Below are 23305 nucleotides of genomic sequence, written 5' to 3'. Positions count from 1 at the left end.
ATTTGTGCACATTGAAAGTAAATTAATTAGAAGAAATATTTTAATGTCACAATTTGCCTTTCTCTATAATAGAAGTGTCAACCAAATTCATGATTGACAATGACAGATTGAAACACATGCATGTGATTGGCACCAGAGAGAGCTTTATAAGTATCGTGCATGTGCAAGTCAACTTAGCCTTTTATATATATATAGAATAAACTTGCTTAATTAGACCTGCTTTCTGATTTAGCTAAACTTTTTCCAGCCCAGTGAAGCACCCCAACTTCTGTTTCAGGTAATTGTCAGCAACACAGCAGTAAATATCAACATGAAGCAGATTATTACTGTAGATCATGCAGGGAGAAAAAAGGGTAAAATATTTAACTGAAGCAGTGTTTGACTATATTCTGTGTAGTGACAAAACCTGAAGTTAGTTTCAAGGTCCACCATTTCTTACTTCTTTTCAGTTGGGTCAAGTTTCTAAACTTTCTAAATCTCTGTTTTCTGGCTAATGAAAAGAAAATAGGATTCCACCGAGTCTCCTATCTACCTACTCCAGGACTTCTGTGAGGCTCAAATGAGATGAAGCATGGGAAAATGCTTCACAGACATTTGGTTAAAGTGTAAATGTTTTCACCTGGCTATAAAGCAAGTTGTGTTCCTGGTCTGAAGAAACTCCAAGGAGGCTTGTTGCTAGGGAGAGGAAGCCAGGCATTGCTACATGACGTCATTACCTGGTGCCCACAGCGACCGTTTCCAGGCTGGGCTGGGCTATGGGTCACATTTTATGCCATGGGGTCTTGGCAGCGTTGGCTGCGATTTGGTGGGCTGTCGCTCCAGAGTGGTGGTGGGGTCTGTGTCCCACTTGGGGGAAGCTGAGTGTTGATTTGCCAGCACCAGGTCTGCGATGCCATTTCTTTGTAAATGGCCAGTGTGTGTCATGGCAGCTCCTGCATTGAGTGTCTGCCTCCTGGTGGTCAGTGCGCATCATAGTGACTGGTTGGATGGTTGGAGGGACATGTAGCACATTAGCTTTTTATATATATAGATTATGATTTATTAATTATTGTATTATTTTCCACACTAACAACTATAAACCTACTTTTGCCCACCTGGTATTATTATCAAAGGGGATGAGATTTATTTTTTCATTAAAAAGGGGTCCTCACTTTTGAAATGGTAAGATTCCTTGGTCTAAGCCAGCCGTGGGCAAACTACGGCCCACAGGCCGGATCCGGCCCGTTTGAAATGAATAAAACTAAAAAAAAAAAAGACCGTACCCTTTTATGTAATGATGTTTACTTTGAATTTATATTAGTTCACACAAACACTCCATCCATGCTTTTGTTCCGGCCCTCCGGTCCAGTTTAAGAACCCATTGTGGCCCTCGAGTCAAAAAGTTTGCCCACCCCTGGGCTAAGCTCTACTCTGGCGCTCCGACTGACGAAAAGGTAGCATTTTCAGCTGTATCCTCATTTCAGGCCAACAACTTCCTCTCCTTACTTCAACTGTACTAGGGTAGGGCGTGCCTTTGGCTTCTTACAGAAAGTGTGAGGTGACAAACAGTGAGTGTTATAACGTTTACACACACACACCTGCAGTTCTAAAGGGGCATGTCCCAGACTTTGTACCAGCTCCTGGCTCTCCTCTGAGCCACATCTCTATTGAGGGTTGTTATTTCCTACACATATGCTTACACCCCAAGTTAAACTTACTTTCAGAATTCATTTTGTGCCTCACTTGATGATCTTTTTATTTTTTTTCAGGAAAAAAATGCAATATGTTTATCACTTCACAAGCTTTCCCAGATCCAGCATGACAATGTAAGATGTACAAAACTTAGCAGGAAGTTCCAAAGTTGCTATTAAATTTGATGCACAGTTAAATTTGAGTTTCAGATAAAAACAATGAATAAGTTTCAGTATAAGTATGTCCCATGCAATATTTGGGAAATATTTATCCTAAAATTATATTTACTATTTATGTGAAATTCCTACTTAACCACGCATTCTGTATTTTATCCAGCAACTTTAACATTGACTTGCTTTTGGCCTGCTTGAGGATTAAAAGTCCACACCTCACCAGGATTTCCCATTTCTACTTGTCATGGACCTTCGGGGATTCCTGCAAATACTTGCCCTACTGAGGCTTACATCTGTGATTGCCAAGCAAGTGTTCTATTGGCCCCTCAAGTATGTTTTCTACACTAAGAAGTTGCAATAACAAAAAAACAAGAAAGCTCATCCATCTTGGCCAGTATGGCTCGGTGGTTGAGCATTGACCTATGAACCAGGAGGTCACACGGTTCAATTCTCGGTCAGAGCACATGCCTGGTTTTGGGCTCGATGCCCAGTAAGGGGTGTGCAGCCGATCAATGATTCTCTCTCACATTGATGCTTCTCTCTCTTCCTCTCCCCTTCTCTTTGAAATCCATAAAAGTATATTTTAAAAAAGAAAAAAAGGAAAAAACTCATCCAGAAGCCTTACAAAAGCCTCATTTAATTGAATTCAATGTACCTACATGCACTTATGTATGCATTTACATCTCTCCTTGTTCCAAAAAAGGACCTAAGTTGTCTCATAAAATATACCTAGAAAATAAGTGAGTAAAATGTGTAAAGATAAAATCAGGTTGGGGACATCAGAGGAAGCCAGGGATGAAGTTAACATACAAAATGGACACTGTGAGGCCTGAGAGGCAGATGTGCAGAGATGACCCTCTGCACAGTGGTTGTCATGAGGACCTCAGCAAGGTCACAATGTCCACAGCATAAAACAAACCAGTTGCTCAGGGGTCGCTCAGGTTTCCTGGTTTTGATCCGAGCAATCAGTGAGTGATGAATGTTCTTTCTAAGATCCCTTTATTATAAATGTAGCATCTAGTTTCTAAAGCCTCAACATTTGTCAACGGCACAATGTCCTAAAGCAGTTCAGAAACAGGAATTCTTCAGATGGCAAAAGGATAATAATAACAATAATGATACTGTTATAATAACAGTATCTAAATAATAACAATGATACTGCTGATGACAGCAGTAATAGTCATAATACCGACTCTTGCTAGGTATTGAGCATCTGTGCTGTGCTGGGCAATTATACATAAACTGCACAATAATCCTGCAAGATAGACATTATTACTCCCCCACCCCCTTTTTTGAAGCAGGTGAAGAAATTGAGGCTCACCGTTATGCGCTCAGAGTCATAAAACCAAAAAACGGCAGAACTGTGACTTGAACCCAAGCTTATCTGATTCTAAAAGCCTGCCTCCTTCTGGGAATGAAAAAGGGTGTGCGTTTTTTGGTGGGGGTGTAAAACTGACATTGAGTTCTCTCTCTTTTTCCAGTTATGAAAGCAATACCAGTTTACTTAGAAAATAGAAAAAAAAAAAAGAAAGAAGAAAAAAAATCACCCGAACTTTCATTACATAAAAGATACAAAGGTCGTTTACAGTCCCTGTGGATGGGGAAAAGACAGGAGAGGACACCCAAATGATAATGAGGAATCGTGAGAGAAGGAGAACATTTCAAACTGTAAACCCACCATTTACAAATATTTCCTTAACATCGTTTTATTACTCACTTTATTGGTTTAGAGAACTTGGGTTCTTGGTTGTGCTTTGCCAAAACCTAGCCCTGGACCCTTTTAAAGTCATTTTGCTGGGTCCCCCTGCCCGCCCCTCCCCCCCCCCCCCCCCCCCCCCCCCCCGTTTTCTTTTTCTTACCAGGAAAATGAAGGTTCGGGTTATTCTCAGAGTTGCCCTTGGGGATGTTAAGAATCCAGATAACTTGTCCCAACCCTGACTGACCGAATAATAATAATAATAATAATAATATCACTAGATGGGGCCTGGGAATCTGCATTTCACACGGTGCCGGTAGGATGGCTGCTCTCTAAAGACTGAGAAACACTAAACAAATTGTTGCTGCTTCAGCCGGCCTCAGGAACTGAAGCTGGGAAGCTTACCCTTAGGAGGAGGAGGAGGAGGAGGAAGAGGAGGAGGAGGAGGAGGAGGAGGAAGAGGAGGAGGAGGAGGAAGGAGGATTACCCCTAAAAGGAGGTATTTTGGTGGCAAACCACCTTTCAGGTTACTCCGCCTCAGCCCCGCGCGTGGCTCTTGGTCCCCCGCTTGCCGCCATACTTCACCTGTAGGCGCCCAGGTTGATGCAGCTGATGCCCAGGTTGTATCTGGAGCGGATGAAGCCGGGCTGGATCTCCAGCGCCCGCGTGTAGGCCTCCACGGCTTCCTCGCTGCGGTCTCCGTTCGCCAAGGTCGCCCCCAGACGGTTCCATAACGAATAGTCCTGATGACAAAGGAAGGGGTCTCTCTCTCTAACCACCAGCACCAGCCTCCGTGGCCGAGTGTCCTCCTGTCCCTGCAGGAGAAGGCTGATGGCTGAACGTTTCTCCCGCGCTCACGGACGAGGGCCGTGACGTGGTGAATTACTCACAAATCCTTAGGGACTGCTTTGTGAAATGCCTCTCATTCATCAAGGAGAGCTACCATTGGATGCTGTCAGGGAATTCGTGTTTCTATTTTAGGTATGTAAGTATTAATAGCCACAGTAGCATGTCATTAGTACTGATCGCTTTCAACCGCGGGGTGCAGGGAAATAAAGTGTAGCAAAACTGCACAGCCCTGCCCAGCGGCGGTCAGTGGTTAGAGCACTGGTCTGCGCACTGGAGGGTCTCGAGTTCAATATCCAGTCAAGGGCACGCACCTGGGTTGCAGGTTTGATCCTGGTCCAGTTGGGGCTCATGTGGGAGGCAACCAATCCATGTGTCTCTCTCACATTGATGTTTCTCTCTCTCTCTCTCTCTCTCTCTCTCTCTCTCTCTCTCCCTCCTTTCTCTTCTTTCTCTAAAAGTCAATGGGGGAAAAAAAATCCTCAGGTGAGAATCAAGAAAATGTATGTGTGCACTTACCTCTGGCCGAACAGTTAAGGCGGCGTTAAATGCATCTATTGCTCTATTAAATTCTCCGCTCAGGTGGAACAGCACCCCTAGACCTGTCTGCAGGTCTGGGTCGATCGTATCTCCATTTTGGTGTGCAGCTTCCAGATATAATTCCTTCACGCCTTCCAGAACAGAGCTACCAGGGGGAAAAGTAGATTTGTAATCCAAATAGTCTGAACGTAAATGATTTACTATTATGTTCGCTGTTCTTTACAGACTGAGAAAAAAAATCTGGCTTAAAATACCTCAGTGTATGAGAGGACTATTATTAATAGTGCAGTTTAACAATTCCTGCTGATTTTCATGACATACTTTGTCGTACAGAGATACGAACAGTGCTAGGAAAGGAGAGTTCCACTGACCCTGTAAGTAGAAAACCTTAGGGCAGTGGTCGGCAAACTGCGGCTCGGCAAACCACAGCTCGCGAGCCACATGCGGCTCTTTGGCCCCTTGAGTGTGGCTCTTCCACAAAATATCGGCTCTTCCACAAAATACCGACTTCTGCGCATGGGCCACGAAGTTTCAACTGCACTGTACGTGTGCGCCCGCACTTGGTATTTTGTGGAAGAGCCACACTGAAAGGCCCAAAGAGCCGCATGTGGCTCACGAGCCTCGGTTTGCTGGCCTCAGTGAGAAAGAATTTAACATCATGGTTTATTGCTGATAGAAACAAAATTGCAGAAGAAAGGGCTTCCATTGTCCCCCGTACCTAATTTTCAGGCTTTACAAAACTTGGCACAAGGCTACTTATTATAATTTATTTTGGGTTAATTATATGTCCAAAGCATTTGGCTTTAGTATATGGCACTCAGATAAATATCTGTGGTTGCCCATGATGTAGATCACGTGTCCAGAGGTTGGCCCCACTCTCAGCTCCATCTTTTAAATCAGTGCTGCTCTTCTGGCAGAACGCTGTCCTACACGCCATCTGGAGCAGGTGCTGGGGACCCCAGGCTCGTTCTTTACCGTCATGGTGATTAATTGTGTGGAAGGGTGTAATTTAATGATGTGGATACCTATCCACCGGAGACTTAGACATCCTCCGGGCGAGGCCTGGCGATCCCTTCTTGCTCTTCACAAGGTATTTGTACTTTGGGTTTTGCTTAATCCAATTCTTCAGCGCGTCACAGGCATCCTGCTGATGGCCCGTGTTCGTGTAACTCACGGCCAAAGCCATCAAAGCTTTCAAGTTGTTGGGCTGCAATTCTAAGCACCTGAAGGAATTGAGGGAAAAAGCCAGTTTCAGATTTTTTTTTTCGGAATTAGAGTCTGAACAGTTCTTTAGAAAATCTGAGGTCTTTTTTAATTAAATGGTAAGGTTGTGTGAAGCCCCTGGAGGATATCACATTCATTGCCTACATGAAAATTAGGACCTATGCTTATTTTTAAGAAAGTTAAAACTCACCCTGATGCATGTCAGTTTGGGTAATTTTAATAAATAATTTAAAAGCTATAGAAAATGTGGCTAATCCCTGCACATAATTTATTAGTAGTTCATCTAATGAGAAGTAGGGGCTATCATTCACGCTGCTCTACTGTCAATGTATGAAATGCACCTTATCCACAAAGCAAACTGGTTTGAATTAAATCTGGACATGCAGAGATGAAAGATGGAACAGTGTTGTGTAAAGGAGAGGGAAATCCCATGTTTCCAGACTATCAGTGTGGGTTTATGGGAGACCCAGGCTACGATGCTTCCCCTCATGCTATTCCACTGGCCTCTGGCAAGGGCTTTTTAAACCTTGATGTGCATGGGAATCATCTGGGGATCTGGTAAATGCTGCCTCTGATACAGAGGGCCTGCGGTGGGCCCAGGCTGGGCGGGTCTGACAGGCTCCCAGGTGATGGTGATGCTAGGAGTCTCTGGATAAGACTGAGTAGCAAGCCCTAGATCAGTGGTTCTCAACCTTGGCTGCACATTAGAATCACCTGGGGATCTTTTTAAAATCCTGATTTCTGGGCCTCATCCTCCGGCAATTCTGTTTCTTTGTTATGGGGTGGGGCCACAACATTAGTAACAAAGAAACAGAATTTCCGGAGGATGAGGCCCAGAAATCAGGATTTTAAAAAGATTCCCAGGTGATTCTAATGTGCAGCCAAGGTTGAGAACCACTGATATATATATATATATATATATATATATATATATATATATATATGAAAGAGTAGGGAAAGTGGGAGTCTATTTGGTAGGGGCTGTTCTCCCCACCCCCAGGGGTTAAATGGGGGCTCTAATCAAGTATGGTGCGATGCTACACCCTCCCAAAGTAGTCTAGAGCTTTAGTCAGGGGCTCAAACTTGCAAGTTGCTAAAAATATCTCAGGAGATGCTTTGTAGACACCAGAGCTAAAACTGCATTGAGATTATTTTGAGTATATATTTTTTTCTGAAGAGAACTTTCAGATGCTGTGGAAGGATAGGACATTAAAAGGACCACTTATTCAGTGAGTCTATTTTATGACTGCTTCTGACATAGACTCTTTCATGCTAATGAAGGCCAATGATTTGTAAATGGCCTAACATTGAGATTAAGGAACATTATTTCCTCATCAGTTCCCGTTTTCCACAGCTCTGTATAAGTCATAGGGGGCCTCTCAGCACTTCTTCCGGCCAAATTCTTTGCAATGTCTATGAAGGTCAAAAGGTAAATCGGAAGCAATGGGAAATCCATTAACAGGCGTCCACCAGTCCCGTGGCTTTGCACTTAGCTTCACTACCTCTGGAGGGCGACAATAGCGGCTTGCTCGTTCTCATTCTCTGCCTGAGTTATCCCAAGGAACTGCCATGCCTACAAGAAACAACCGATGTCAACATTGCAGGAGGAAGCAGAATCACTCATGCGCAGTAGTTGGTTTATTTGCCCGAGACAGATCCCTCTATGCAGAGCAACCTGTCTCAGGTGGGAGAGTTTTGTAAAAGGGGGAAATATCGAATGCATTTCTTCAGTCAAATTCTTTTGTGACACTTAGAAACCTCTCCTGTGACCCATGGAAACCCCTGAGTTTCTGAGATATCAGGTATCTTAAGACCAAAAGATAAGTACACAAAAGTATGCATTTGTGATGCAAAAAGGTAGAAAAATAATCCAGAAATGTAGCTAAATAAAGTTTACAGTAAGAAATCTCAAGATGTACAAAATTAACTTGTATAAACGAAAGTCAAGCAGTTATTAGAAGGGGCAGCAGGAAATTTAGAAACTAGGGAAGAACAAAACCAAACCCCTTACAAGGTGTTTAATGCCCTAATAATATAGGGTTGGGCAGGAGGTTTACAGTTTTGAGCACATGACACAGTTTATTCCTGTGTTGTTATTTATTGCATTATTTTCCATGTAAACAACTATAAACCTACTTTTGCTCCACCCTGTATAGTTACTGTTAAAATGCACAAAATATATAAAGTGCAATGTAATGTACCTGTAATTTTAAAGCCTACACTTAACACTTTATATTGCATCATAGCATTTTTTTCATGTTTTTACAAAATCTTCCTACTTATAGTTCTTAATTTAAATTTTGTTGAATGGATATACTATTATTAACTCAACCAGTTCCTTTATTGCTCTGAGATTGTTTTCAACCTTTTGCTATTGTAAATAATGTGAGGAATATCTTCAAGCAGATAATGTTTTTCATATCTAGAATGACATTTTTAATATTAGCACAATAATTCTCACACCATTACAACAGCAATGCACATAAAAAAAGACCTCCCATTACACATATTGTCCTCAAATTTGCTGGGGGTGTATCTGAGTCTTGGGGATTTCAAAAGGTTTGGGAAGGGCATAACTCTCCCACCTTTGAAAACCAATGCTATGAATGTTTTAAAACAAGCTATATGAAAACACTTATTGAGTCATCTTAAAGTGCTATAAGATTATGAATTATTATTACACATACCATACACACTCATAAGAATACTAATTATTTCCCCCCAGAATTTCAGCGACTCTTTTTAATCTTTCAAATGTACACAAAGCAGCATCCATTTTTTATTTCACCTTCCATACATCCTAGAATGCTTCTTAAGAAGAGATGGATGGAAGTCTTTCTCTGAGGGCTTCCTCCTAGGCTCTGGGCATCACTTGCATTGTCCACAGAATGTCTACTGTCTTAGATTGGGGTCTACACAGATTCAGAAACCCTGGGTCATTCATTATCTAGGGCCTGTTTGTAACCAAGTGTCATCATTTTCTCATTAATGAATCTGGAATAATAACACATACTTTTTTAACCTCCCAAAGTTGTCGTGTCAAATGATATAATATACATGAGAACATATGGCATATAGAAATGTAAGGTGACATTATTTTTTGGGGGGGGGTTGGCCTGTATTTTTCTACTAATGCAACAATTTTCTCTTCTACAATGATTCAAACATCTTTTTTGTTGTTGTTGACACTATTACAGATGTCTCCCCCTTTGCCCACTTCCACCCAGTCTCTGCCACCCCTCCCCTGGCCTTCATCGCTCTGTTGTCTGTGTCCATGGGTTATGCATGTATGTTCTTTGGCAACTCTCTTCACCTTCTTTTTAAAATATCTTTTGAAAAATTCTAATATTTTGATTCAGAATGCCAGTTCTCAGTTCAACCTCATTTCATTATCAGTGTTTTGACTAACAAGATACCAGGGGCTTTTGTGATCAGTTTACTTGTTCTTTCAACACGAAGTACAACCGATAGTAGTAATAAAGGCTAAATACTGATGTAGCAGACACTGAACTGAGCACTGAACAAATTTAACCCTCGCAAAACCCAATGAGATGGTTATTATAATCGCGATGTCCACTTTACATATGAGCAAATGGAAGCTAAGAGGGTTTAAATGACTTGCCCCAGACCACATGGCTCATGGCTAAGGATACTGCTGTATTTGAACCCACACAGAATGGCAGAGTCTGAGAAGCTTAACCACTATTTCATACCACCTTCTCAGCACCGGACATACCCATCCCTAAAAATTTCTCAAATTCCTCTGGGCTTATTTCTTATAAGAAGTTTCCTGAAAATTACAATCTATGAAGAAGGACTTTATACCTGCCACTATCCTATGACAGGCCTTCACAGGTTTGGAAGTGTCGTGGAGCAAGATAAGATTGCAGAAGCCTCTTTGGTGGTCTCTCCAATCACCCTGCACACCTCAGAGAAAGGGGCTTTTCTAACAAGGCTTTTCCTAGTGCTCCCTCCCCATGGCTTTCAGGATGAAGTTCAATCTCTTGCCTACCTCTTCTTGCCTCCACTCCTGCCATTCTCTCCCCCTTCATCCCCTAACCTAATGTTTCAGGTCCCTCTGCTCAGCCAAGAACCATTTCCTCTAAACAACAACTCCACTCCCCTGCTGTCTTTAATGAATCCTCTCTCCTTGAAAACTCAGCTTTGGATCCACTTAGCGGGGAAGGCTGAGTCAGTGTCTTGCTGTCTGCTCTCCTCGCCTCCTGTGCACTTGCATTTATTATACTTCACTGGTTTGTTTACTTGCCCCTCCGGATAGACCACTGACCCGTCTTTTCAGTTGTTCCATTTCTCCGGCCTTTCAGGGATCTGAGCCTAGTGTGGGGCACAAGTCCGGGGACGGAGTGTGTGTTCAATAAATGTGGAGGGAGTAAATCAATGGGGAAAGAGGGTGTCTCTAGACCCAGACAAGGCAGCACACTGCCCCCCTGAATACCGCTGCCGAGCTTCCAAGTAGGCAATTTTAGTTTTTCATTTCTTTTCTCCACCCTTTCTTTTGTGGCACCATAGATAGATATTGCAGATTTGGTTAGAAAACAGTTTATATCACACTGCACCAGGCTAACTCTTTTGGGAACCGTTACTTGATGAAAATGCCACCAGTAGAGCTCTGTGTCACCCTCTGTCCCTCAACTAGCACGTGCAGCCCCCCTCTGAGCCTGGCAGGATGAGGGGGAAAGACACCTCTGCATCTCCCGGGTCCTGAAGAATCGCGGCCTCCATGAACAGGATGGTGACTGGGAGGTCCCCTTCCTTCAGCCTCTTTAAGCCTTCTTCAAAGGCGCCGGGCCAGTCCTTAAAGGGGTTCTCAGTGTGGAAGTAATAGCCCTACAACACAGAAGGGCCAACACAGAGCCATCGGTTTATCTCCTCATTCTCACATGCAGTAAGCTCTTTTAGAATTTAAATTAAAGCGTGTAATTAATTTCATTGCAATTAAATTCTTTTCAATTATTTTTTGAACATTTTATTTTATTTTATTTATTTTTAATATATATATTTTATTGTTGATAGTATTACAGATGTCTCCCATTCCCCCCTTTAGCCCCCCCCTCCCAGCTCTTACCCACCCCCTCAGGTCTTTGCCACACTATTGCCCGTGTCCATGGGCTATGTACTAAGTAATATATAAGTGCTTTGGTTTATCTCTTCTCATCTCCCCAACACCCAACTGAGGTATGTTTTATTGTGGTGAAATTTTATTTTATATACATAACATAAAATTAACCATTTAAATTTAAATTACTGTTTTTTTTCTTATTATGAATGTACATTTTCATTGCATACACTTTAGATTTTGTAGATTTTGTCATTGACTAATATAAAACGTACCCAAAATGCCGCAACCTAAATATGATCACTGCTAACATTTTGGAGTTTGTTTTCATTCTAATATTTCTTTTGTTCATTTTGTTTTAACCATCCCCTGCCCTGCTCCCCAAGATTGCAAAAATACTGAGTTTTTGCATATATTTTTGCTACATGCTCCCACTCAGTCCCCTGAAGTGTTAATACCGCATACTGTGCATCTGTTTATGCACTGTGGCCCTTCTGAGGGTTATAAACCATTGTCATATCTAAGATTTCTTTTGTCCTCCCACTCCTCAAACCAGTGTATGCCCCATTGCTGGCTATATTGCCCACTGAGAATGCATGTTTTAAAGTTATAGATCTTCTTTCATTGTAAAAATTTAAACAATGCAGAATGTACGAATAATCTTCTAGTGTTTTTCTATGACTATACACATTAAACAAATAAGCTCATGCTATCGGTGCAGTTTTACAGTGTAAGCCCCACTTCGTTTTAGTTATTATAATTATTTATATTAACATTTACTTAGTCAAACCATATTGATGGGCTTTCAGATTATTTTCATTTTTTTTTCATAAATAAAGTTACAGTGAAAGCCTCATGCTCAAATCTTTGTGTGCATTGATTATTACCTTAAGATAGACTTCTAGAGAGATTTATTAGGCTAAAGCTATGAACTATCTTGAGGCCCTTGATATGTGTAGCTGAATTGTTCTTGAGAAAGTATGTCCCAATTTAAACTCTCAACAGAAGTCCCTGAGAGACATTATTTATTGCAATGTTAGCTACATGGATTATAATGAAATATTTCTAATTTGATAGATATAATTAAGCTAGTCTGTTGATGATGCTACTGAGGTTTTAAAATAGATCAAATGGAGACCTTCAGAAAGACAAAACCTTATCAAAAGCCACTGAGCTTATGTAATTGTGTTGCGGATATGGGGTCCCAGGAGTGTGGGGCTCAGGGTCCTAGCCATATCTCAGGTTCAAGGACTGTAGTTCAAAGGGGTGGGGGGGGGGGGAGGGATAGAAATGGGAGGCATCTGTAATTAGAGTCTGATGTTCTGCATCAATGTTCTTTCTTCTTACTTAGTTTTGATTTTTTTTTTTTGTAGAAAAGACAGTTATTCTTAATGAGAGGGTTGTTCCAAGTTTATGAGATTGCCTGGCCTACTGAGGGACACAGAATATGAAGAAGAGAAAGACATTTTAATGACTATGTAGATTGAAAATCCCCTAAGATCAGAGACTATTAATCATCATTTCCCTAGTAGCTAGTGCAGAGTAGACACAAATAAATATTTGTTGGATTGAACTATCATGGAAATTATCCAGAACTAAATATTATTGAGACTTCCTCCACCAAAATCACAATACAAGCATATACTATATCTGATTCCCCTCCCCAGTATAAGAAAATTCCACATATCTTTTTATCTTTCAAGTCATTTAAACTTATTTCTCAAGCCCTCCCCTCCCCAACTGTTTTTAAAAGCACAAATCCAAGGGCAACTGGGACCTCATGGGTAATTTGGCTGGCTGGTCACTGCACTCGCATTTGCTGGAGCTCCTGTCAGGGAAATATCTCTGAGGGATCCCCTTGGGACTTGACCTGGTTGTGTGAAGGCTACCTTTTCCACTGAGTTTCTTTGCTAGCTGTATAATGACTACTTGTGAGATACAGTCCTAAGCCCTGCTTCATTCCCCTGCCCATTAATATCACTTCTGTCAGCTCATCTATGTGGCTCATGGGACTGACTGACAGAAAGCATTGTGGGACTAGCCCAGGTCTTGTTCTAACACCCCCTGAAAGTCAGCTAGGCAAGCAGTCAGGATCCAAGCTGTAGTTGACTGCCAAACTGTCTGTATCAACATTGATAAAAATAAGGGTATTCCATTCCAGCTTTGCTGCTCTGACACATTGTTTGATTATATTGCTTTCATCTACCAGAATTTCTCCTAGATCTGATTGATATTAAATTGTCTGTTTGATTCTTAGATTTTTTTCACAAAATGATTACCAACTAATGTATAATTATATGATTCAGAGAGATTGAGAAAACCTGTCAGCATGTATAAGAGAATTGGTCACCTTCTCGCTAGCTGAAATTGTAACTTGGTTCTGGGCTTCTTGGTTCTCGGATATCCAGTTCCTCCGGGCCATTTCTTCCCATTCTGCTTGCATCTTATCCCAAAACTCTGTATCTGACTAGGAGACAGGAAAAATCAAGAGAGATGGATTTAAGAGCATGCTCGATCGTTTGGGTTATTTCCAGAAAGACAGTTTTCCTTATGGATCAAAATGATACTCATAGTCGAAGAGTTTCTGGGGGGTCCTCAGTGGTCAGAGTGTTGAACTGAATGAACTGTGACTTTCCCCAGCAGGAAAATCGCTATCATCTGAAGGCCCTGGATCATTTAGACCAAATTCAGCTAAAAATACATTACTTGACCAATTTCAAGTGTGGGTACCAGACACAGGTTTTAGGAAGGGTGGCCTTTCCTCCAGTTGCTCCTAGGATATGAGGAGCTAGAGCAACAGCTTTGGGACTGGCTAGGCAGTGACTTGGTGAGGCAGTTGATAATGGACAAAGAAAAGTAATATTAGTTGATCCAACTCTGCACCATGCACTGTGCTGAGAGAAATGTGCTCCTAGAAGGCTATGGTCACAAAGCTAGGGTTGCACAAGATTTGACTCCTAGTCTGGCTTCCAAGGTCAGGCTTATCACTTTACGACAAACCTAGCCTCCTGATGCTAAAGAATGAAGGACCCTGTCTTTGTGAACTTGACTGAGTCATCTTCAAGGTCTTTTCTATGGAAGGATAATTAAAAAAATATCACTTTTTTCTTATAGGTTTTCTTGTTTGTTTGTTTTTTGATTTTTTTTTTTTTTACATCTTTCAAAAGGGAAACCTGTTTTTACTTCAGAGGAGATCTGTGCTCTGGATGGAGGCAGAATTTTCTCCAAGATCTGTTCCAGGTTGGCTTAGGTGTCCTGGGAGAGGAAAAAGGGGCAAGTGCCTTAAAGAACTTAAGAGAGGAAGGGGAACTACCCAGGGGTGGGGAGAGAAGAGGTGGTAGGTTCTGAGATGAGTAAGAGGCTGGTGCTTAGTTTTTAGGTATTTCCCTAGCAAATTAGACTGACCTCCTAAGGGATGACAGAGGGGATGATTGGGGGAGAGGTCTGACTTGAACTCTCATCTCCATGTGTCAGGGAAATAGAGAAAAAATTGGATTTTAAGGAGCCATTTGGGGCTTGGCTGGCTGTTAGCAGCAGCAAGGCAAATAAGAAAGTGAAGATCATCCTTGTTTTCTGGCAGCACAAACGCTTCCCAGATTTGGTGTCTGAGACTAAATTACTTCCCAGTGTGGCAAGAGAGATGCTTGGAAACCATCTTATTGTCTTTTAAAGAAAACAAAGAATGGAAATTTCCTGAACACCCAAGTCTGGGGCTGAGATCCATACTCTAGCTGCAAATCTCAATTTCTGTGATTCTAAGTCCTGTGACTTGTTGACACACCATCAACTTGATTTGAGGTTGCTTTTCGCCTTTGAATCCTCCCAGTCTCACCTTCCACACCACCCTCATGCCTGGTGGTGGTGGTGCTGTGGCGGAAACTCTTCAAAGTTGCTTGGAATGATAGATATAACCTTATTTCTTCTGCATACAAATGTTCAGGGAATAAAGGTAAACACAATGTGACTAATCCCAGGCTACTAAATAAATAGTAGATCTTGCTCTCTTCCTTTATCGTATCCAGAATTCTCATTCCTACCACAGTGCTCAGTGGGGGCCTCCCTTCAACGAAGGCTCAGGGCAGCAGGCATCTTGAGAATCTATGATTGGGATGCTGGAAGCACATGGAATGACCACGTCGCATCCAGGTTAAAATTGGGAATAAAATTCAAAATTTCTTTTACAATGAGTGGTTTTAGTAGAACACCAAATTGTGCAAACAGAATGCTCTCAGGTATACAAAGGCAATGGCTAGATAAACTACTTGAAGGAAATATGCTACCACGCTAAGAGTAATCTCTTTGAATGAAGGGACGATGGGTGATGCTTCTCCTGTTTCTTTACATTTTTCCATACTTTCTGAATTTTCTGATTTTGCATTAATTTTACAATAATAAAGGTTAAAAACAAGAATAAGAATACACTAGCTTTCCCTTTTTAGTACCATGAAACCTGAACACTTAGATACTAAGGAGTTAGGAGAAATGTTTTTGGAGTCTCATTGTCTGCCTTGAATAGCTTTTCAAAGATGCAGGCTCATCCTGTCTTCATAGCTGCTGACAGAAATCTGTCAAGTGAACTTTACAATGTTTACTGACTTTCCCAAGCCCCCTGGTGGGTAATGTGAAGTGCCAATGACTTCCAGTACTTTTTAAGGCAGTTACTTGTTCCCCTATTGAGGTTCTTCAGAATTTAAAGCGATTACAAGTCTTTTGAAGGAAGGAACGAGAAAGATTTTATAATGTGTGCGTCTGGGTTATAAAAAGATGCATCACCTTTCCTGCAGTTTTAAATGCGAGCAGGGGGTGCATAAATAAAACTACTGTGGGCATCAGAGGAACCTCAGCTCAGGGGGCGGTGGGGGGGGGGGGGGGGGCGCTGCCCGGCTCTCATTTAATGATACACACCAGGCCTTACTGTTACCACTTAGAATAAGTTCTGACTAATTAGAGTGCACAGCACAGTTTCATTTAATTACAGAAGACTATTTTTAACACAATCAATTTTCATCCAGCCTCAAAATCCAGACTTCATTCACCTAACCGCAATTAACACTGCTGCTTTTTTCTATTTCTAATCAGTTTCAAGAAACCCGAGACATATTTGAATTTTAAACATTCTAGACAGGACTGAGGGGATTTAATATATTGATGATTTTCTTAGTTGTCCTGATATTTTGGCAGGTTGTTTTTTTTTTTTTTTAATATTCCACAGGTAATAAGTTATATGCTTATACCAGAAATGAGCTATTGTTGCAAACCATTTTCATTTTCAAAAATAGCTTTCTGATGATATCAATGGTATTCTTAAAAACTTGGGCTATGCAGTATGATGGTTAAAAACAGCAGTTCTCCAGTATGCTATATATGCCAGGTCCATTGAAACATATGCTGTGCAGATGTTTCTTTCCTGCAGCGACTGTGTCAAGCAGCAAGGATGGACCGGCTTCCGGCAGGAAGGGGCCTGGCCGGCATGGCTCAGTGGTTTAGTGCCGACTTATGAACCAGGAGGTCACTGTTCAATTCCAGGTCAGGGCACATGCCCCAGTTGCAGGCTCTCTCCCCCATGTGGGGTGTGCAAGGGGCAGCCAATCAATGATTCTCTCTCATCATTGATGTTTCTCTCTCTCTCTCCTTCTCCCTCTCCCTCCCTCTCTGAAATAAATAAATATATATTAAAAATATTAATAACATAAAACATAAAGAGAGAGGAAGGGAGAGGGAAAGAAACATTGAAGTGACAAGGATACATCGAGCAGCTGCTTCTTGCACACGCCCCCTACAGGGGATCAAGCAGGAAACCTGGGAATGTGCCCTGAACTGGAGGGAACTGGTGACTCTTTGGTGCATGGGAGGAAGCCTAACCAACTGAACCCCACCGGCCAGTGCAGTTTTTGGACATTTTTGTCCCCAATTTTATTTGGTTTAAATTTGAATTTGAAACAGGGTACGAGAAGAGGGCAAAGACAGGTTAAATGGTGAAGGAAGGAGACTTGACTATGGGTGGTGAACATACAATACAATATACAGATGATGTATTATAGAATTGTATACTTGAATCCTATATAAATTTATTAACCAATGTCTCCCCAATAAATTCAATAAGAAATTTAAAAAAAAAAAAAAAAAAACAGCAGTTCTCTCCTCAGACGAACCTGGGAACAGATTCTGGCTCCATCACTAACCTTCTGCAAGTACTATTACCTCTCCAGGTCTCATTTTCCTTAGCTTTTTTTTTTTTTTTTTTTTTTTTTTTTTCATTTTCCTTAGCTTTAAAAGGAAGATATATAATAGTGATCCTGGTTACTTGTTATGAGGACTAAATGAGAAAATGTAAATGTGGCATATAGCGCATGGTAAATGCTCAATAAAAGTAGGTGTTCTTGTTAGTGTTTTTCCAGCATTGAAAGCTATATATATATATATACACACATATATATAAAATGAACGAAAATCACCCACAATATCAAAGATCAAATATCTGTATTTGGTATTTTAATTACATATTCGTTTCCAGATATCTTTCCATTAGTCATATACATCTTCCCCTTCTAATTATTAAAAAAGAGGAGGAAAGTTAAGAATGTTGTGGCAAAAATGGACTGTTATAAAGCAATTAAAATGGTACTTATGAAGAGCTTCTTATAACCTGGACTAGCTTTTGAGTTATAATGTTTCTTGATAAGTAATATGATCACAATGGTAGAAAACAGCAAATAACATGCCGGGGAAGCACCAATAGCACTGCTTTCATGGGATGGGATTATGAATAATTTGCATCCATCACCTTTCCTTGTACTTTCAATAATTCCCAAATTTTCTATTACTAGCATGTGTTATTCTGGTGAAAAAGTGGTTAAAAATGGTGATGCCTTTTTAGTTTTACTTCCTCCAATGTTCCCACACTAGAGCAATTTCTTGCCTCTCTGAATTCCTTCAACACATATTCAGTGTTAGTGGTTTAGAACAAGAGAGGTATGCACTAGAAACTGCCATTACCCCTGTGAACTTAAGCAAGTCATTTTAATCCATCTGTACATTATTTTTTCTTATTTGTAAATTGAGAAGACTGGATTTATTAGCTAAATAGCTGAGGCTTCGTTGTCTATGATTCAGAAGATCAGCATAAGGGGAAAGGGAGTGTGTTCACTGATCTCGAAAAATTATACTTTAAAGCATTTTCCCCAAAGCATATTTGACATTTTCCCTTCAGTTTTTGATTGTAAAACTAGAAAATAAAAATTTATATGAAAATAATGACAAAATTAAATATTAATTATAATAAAGAATAAGAAAATAAGTAATTTAGTTTAGAACCAGGACATTTTAAAGATAGAAACATATTATCACTTCCCACTCACCAGTCTGTTCTGGTCATCCTTGAGTTAAAACAGAAATATTTTAAACTTTGTGGTCAAACATAACTGCTGATTAGAATGATCCTGGAGTTGTGCTGTGCAAGGACTGATCTGTGTGAGACTATATGCCATTTCTGCCTGTCAGAAATCTCACTTTCTTTTTGCCTCTTTAAAAAAAAAATTAAATTCTTTTTTATTTAAAGTATTACATGAGTCTCCTTCCCCCCCCCCCCCCCCCCCAAATTGACCTCTCCCTGGCCGTTCCCACCCCCTAGCACACGTCCTCACCCCCTACTGTGTGTCCATTGGTTATGCTCATATGCACGCATACAAGTCCTTGGGTTGATCTCTTACCCCCTCACCCCTCACCTTCCCTCATAGGTTGGACAGTCTGTTCGATGCTTCTGTGTCTCTGGTTCTAATTTTTGCTCATCAGTTTATGTTGTTCATTATATTCCACAAATGAGTGAGATATGTGATATTTATCTTTCTTTGACTGGCTTATTTCACTTAGCATAATGCTCTCCAGTTCCTTCCATAATCTTGCAAATGGTAAACATTCCTTCTTTTTAATAGCGGCATAGTATTCCATTGTGTAGATGTACCACTCTTTTCTAATCCACTCATCTGCTGATGGGCACTTATGCTGTTTCCAAACCTTAGCTATTGTAAATTGTGCTGCTGTGAACACAGGGGTGCATATATCCTTTCTGATTGGTGTTTGTGTTTTCTTGGGATATATTCTTAGAAGTGGGATCACTGGGTCAAATGGAAGTTCCATTTTAAATTTTTTGAGGACACTCCATACTGTTTTCCACAGTGGCTGCACCAGTCTGTCTTTTTGCCTCTTTAGATATCCATTGATTAGCTGTTACTGGACAGAACTTTAAAAAAACAACCAACCAACCAGTCCTTCTATATGTGCAAAACAAAAGACAGCACACCTTGCATGGTGAGGAATGAAAAATCACTATGCAAGGCTGGGTAAGTGTTGAAGTGAAATTATGTGCAGTCAGTTTGGGACCTCATTGCTCTGAGATCCAGCAGCCCAGGCTGGTGAAGACTGGCTAAGCTCTTCCCACTCAACACATCTCTTGTTGACTAAGCTCAGTAGTAGTTAAGGGTTCCATATGGCTGCCCAAAGAAGACATTCAACCTGTGGCTGCAATCATAAATGTGAAGCACCCTGCTCAAGGATGGGATAGAATGTGAATTGGTCAGAATTAGTTTGAACTCTGGGTGCAGCCTGGGTGTCCCATGGAGTGAGGGGTCATTGACAAATGAGTAACTCAGGCAAGAGTGAAAGTGCAAGAGTAACTCTGTTTATGAAGCGATTTACCTAGGAAAGCAGGGCTCTGAGGGGTGACGAGAGCTGAGCAAGCCAGCTTAGCCTTGTTGTGCAGATAAGAGAATTAAGAAGAGTGAATGGCAGTTCCAGGGAGTAGACTTTTATCAAATGTGATACGAAGCTGCCTGAAAATGGAGTGGGCTGCTTCCTCCTCAGGATGGATGCTCCAATGTTAGAAGTCTTCAGAAACAGACAGAATAACCAATGCGAGGAGTGTTTGTAAAGACGACTCACAGATTAGCTGGAGGTTTGACCCAATAAATTCTGCATTCTCTTACAACCCAAAGGTCTCTGGTTGTAACACTATTAATGAATTGACTTACTGAGTAAACAGGAAGGCTCAAAATGAATAAAATCTCAATGAGATAAGAAGTGGATCTGTCATGGGTGCCCTTTCTCAACCTAAACAGTATAAGGACAAAAAAACATGGGCTTTGACATCAGCTAGAACAGGGTGGAATCTGGCTGTATCCCTTGTCACATGACCTCTTCAACTCAGTTCACCTCTTTGACTCAGTTTCCTCATCTATAAAATGTAAAAAGTCTCTCAGGGTGTTTGTGCAGATTAAGTGGAACAATGTCTATAAAGTGCTTAGAACTTGAAACATTTAAGAACTAAGGAACTGGCTGAAATAGTTAAAGCTATTTTATATTTGTAAGTGAAAAAGAATATTTCCCAAGATAGAGAGAGGATGCAATCCCACAAACTGTAAACTGTGTGGTTCAGAAGTGTTGGAAACCAAAAATATTGGTACTAGCACTCAACATAGATTTTCCGGTTGCCTCTGGTTAGACATGCCTCCTTGTTTAATGGAGCTGCCATCACTGCAGATGTTGGCAGGCACTGGGCAAGTAGCCAGAGGCTCTCTCCAAACAACGTGCCAGCAGGTTAGCTGCAGAAACGTGGGTAAGAGAAATTGGAAATGATGGGAAGGAGAGGAAAGGACACAGGAGGCTGGGAATAATACAACACAAGCCTTGAGCAGGATGTCAGAAGGAAACCAAGAGCCATTTCTAACAGAGAATCTAAGGTAGTTAGCTTTCTGTTCTTTCCTTCCTTTTCTGGCGAGGGGCAAATAGGAATGGAGTATTAAAACACAGTGAGCAAACCTGTTATCCAAATGGGCAGGGTCATTAGCCTACTCATTAGCAAACAAATGCCTTGCTAGGACTGGAGTTTCACATGACTGTATCTATGTCTATGATTCCAGCGGTAATTGTATTCACAACAAAGAGCTGGCCTTAAGATGCTCTGGAACCAGAGGTTTGGAGACCAAGCCTGGGTTTGCTGCCACTTTGGGAGTAAGGTTTCATGGGGTCAACATCTCAGAGGCTGTTTATTTCTTGGTACTAGCACTCAGCATAGATTTTCCGGTTGCCTCTGGTTAGACATGCCTTCTTGTTTAATGGCTTGGAGGCCTGCTCTTTGGGCAACTAGCAGCGTGTGACTACAGGGCTACTTGACCACAGGCATGAGGAGATGGGGAGGGTCCTGGGGTCTGAGCCTGTTCCATGTGACAATGTCATGCGATAAAGGATTGGTAGTGTGAATCGGTTCCACAGGGGGTTTCTTCTCCTTCAGCTGTTTCTATGGGTAGTGAATAGTTACTGGGAAACTCTTTAGCAGTTTTAAAAAAGAAAGTATTGGAAATATTTACTAAACCCAAACTATGTGTTTGTGCTGTGATTGATAGGACTATTAAACAACACAGAACAAAACCAACCACCTATATGGATGCCACTCCCAGGAAGCTCACTGTCCAATGATAAAGTAAAAACAGGGGTGACTGTAATTCAGGATAGGGTGAACAAAGGATGCAAAAAGAGATGAAATTGCTTGCTCAAAGGCACGCTATCCTGGTAAAAAAGAGCCAGAATTCAAGACATTTCACTCTTCCCTGTTACGGCATAATGCACCTTGTGAAATGGCTACAGCAGTGTTCCTGGTCCCCGTCCTCCTCAGAACCTTGCCACTCCTGTGACAAACAGAATGTGATGACAGTGACCTGGTGTGGCTTTTAAGACTAGATCCTAAAAGGCGATACAGCTTCTGCCTCCCTCTTTCTTTCTGGACACACCCTTGGAATCTAGCAACGAGGCTGCGAGGAAGCCCAGGCCTCAGAGAAAGGCCATTTTGGTGTCCTGGCATCCGTGCAGCTAATGTCTCAGTGACCACCAGCACCGGCTGTCTGCCTGTGAGTGACAGTGCCTCAGAGAATCCGCACGCCAGCCTTCAAGCCATGCTGACACCTATGCACCAAAGAGGCACCATCCCCTTCCAGCTCTACACAGATTACAGATTTTTGAAGCAAAATAAACATTGTTATTTTAAGCCATATGTGTTGGAATAACTTATTACATATCCAGAGTAACTGGAACACACTTGGGGTCAGAGGATAGAGCAGGGAAGGAAGGTGAGGTGCAGAGAAGGGACCTAATGACAGGCCTTCCTCAAAGGGCTGGTGGTAATGGAGAGCCGCAGCATCCCTCAGAGGGCACACTGGGAACGAAGAGTGCTGTGGTCAAACAGCTTGAGAGGCTTTAGGTTACACCTATAGGCCAGATCTAGCCAAGAGACGTTTTCCCTCCTAAGCTTAGATACAAAATCTCACCTCAACACCCAGATTTCAGACCTTTCATGAAGATCTGTGAATAGTAGGCCCACATGTCTGGAAGCAGCACTCTCAGGTGGCACATGTGGTCCTCTACGTCAGTGGTTCTCAACCTTCCTAATGCCGCGACCCTTTAATACAGTTCCTCAAGTTGTGGTGACCCCCAATTTCATTGTTACAAATTGAACATAATGAAAGCATAGTGATTAATCACAAAAACAATATGTAATTATATATGTGTTTTCCAATGATCTTAGGCGACTCTGCTGCTCTACACCACCAGGCCAGGCCATTACTTTACCTGCCTGGCTCCTGGAGGTAGCCAAGTTGGCAAATTCTGGATAAATGTGAACAACAGGATCTTTGCTGCATGACTTCCCAGGACCTTCAAATGTTAGTATACATTAATATACATGCTAACTATCTAAGAGAGAGATGACCCCAAATGAGCGTGTGTGTGTGTGTGTGTGTGTGAGAGAGAGAGAGAGAGAGAGAAAGAGAGAGAGAGAGAGAGAGAGAGAGAGAGAGAGAGAGAGAGAGAGATTAGGGTTCTCCAGAACACAGCTTGGGAAATGCTGATGTAGAGACCCAGAGCATAAGCATAGAAAGGTCCATGAAAACAGAGATTGTTGGTGGGATGAATTTGGTGAATCTTAAGAAACTGGCAGGGATAGGCATTTACCACACACAGTTTGTGTGTATGTGACTGTTTCCAATGAAACTCATCTCCAGTGAGCCAGCAGGTTCTTGAATCCTCACATCT

At 41.6% G+C, this 23305-nt stretch overlaps 1 protein-coding gene across 6 annotated transcripts in view; it reads right to left on the bottom strand.

The window, feature by feature from the left end:
- PEX5L (peroxisomal biogenesis factor 5 like) overlaps nt 1-23305 on the bottom strand; it is a 234259-nt gene that overhangs the window by 8095 nt on the left and 202859 nt on the right. For all 6 annotated transcript variants that reach the window (XM_070406751.1, XM_070406753.1, XM_070406755.1 and 3 more), the window contains 6 exons: nt 13578-13694; nt 10855-10998; nt 7653-7723; nt 5952-6149; nt 4906-5071; nt 4126-4283 (listed from right to left, as the gene is read on the bottom strand). In XM_070406751.1, coding sequence (XP_070262852.1) covers nt 4126-4283; nt 4906-5071; nt 5952-6149; nt 7653-7723; nt 10855-10998; nt 13578-13694 — 854 coding nt within the window. The remainder of the gene's footprint in view (nt 1-4125; nt 4284-4905; nt 5072-5951; nt 6150-7652; nt 7724-10854; nt 10999-13577; nt 13695-23305) is intronic.

Source organism: Myotis yumanensis, unplaced genomic scaffold, assembly GCF_028538775.1.
Source record: "Myotis yumanensis isolate MYYU_CA2020_CCGP unplaced genomic scaffold, mMyoYum1.0.hap1 SCAF_2, whole genome shotgun sequence".
Lineage (NCBI taxonomy): Eukaryota > Metazoa > Chordata > Mammalia > Chiroptera > Vespertilionidae > Myotis > Myotis yumanensis.
Note: the sequence above shows the minus strand (reverse complement) of the source record. Positions and strands in the feature narration are given on the sequence as shown.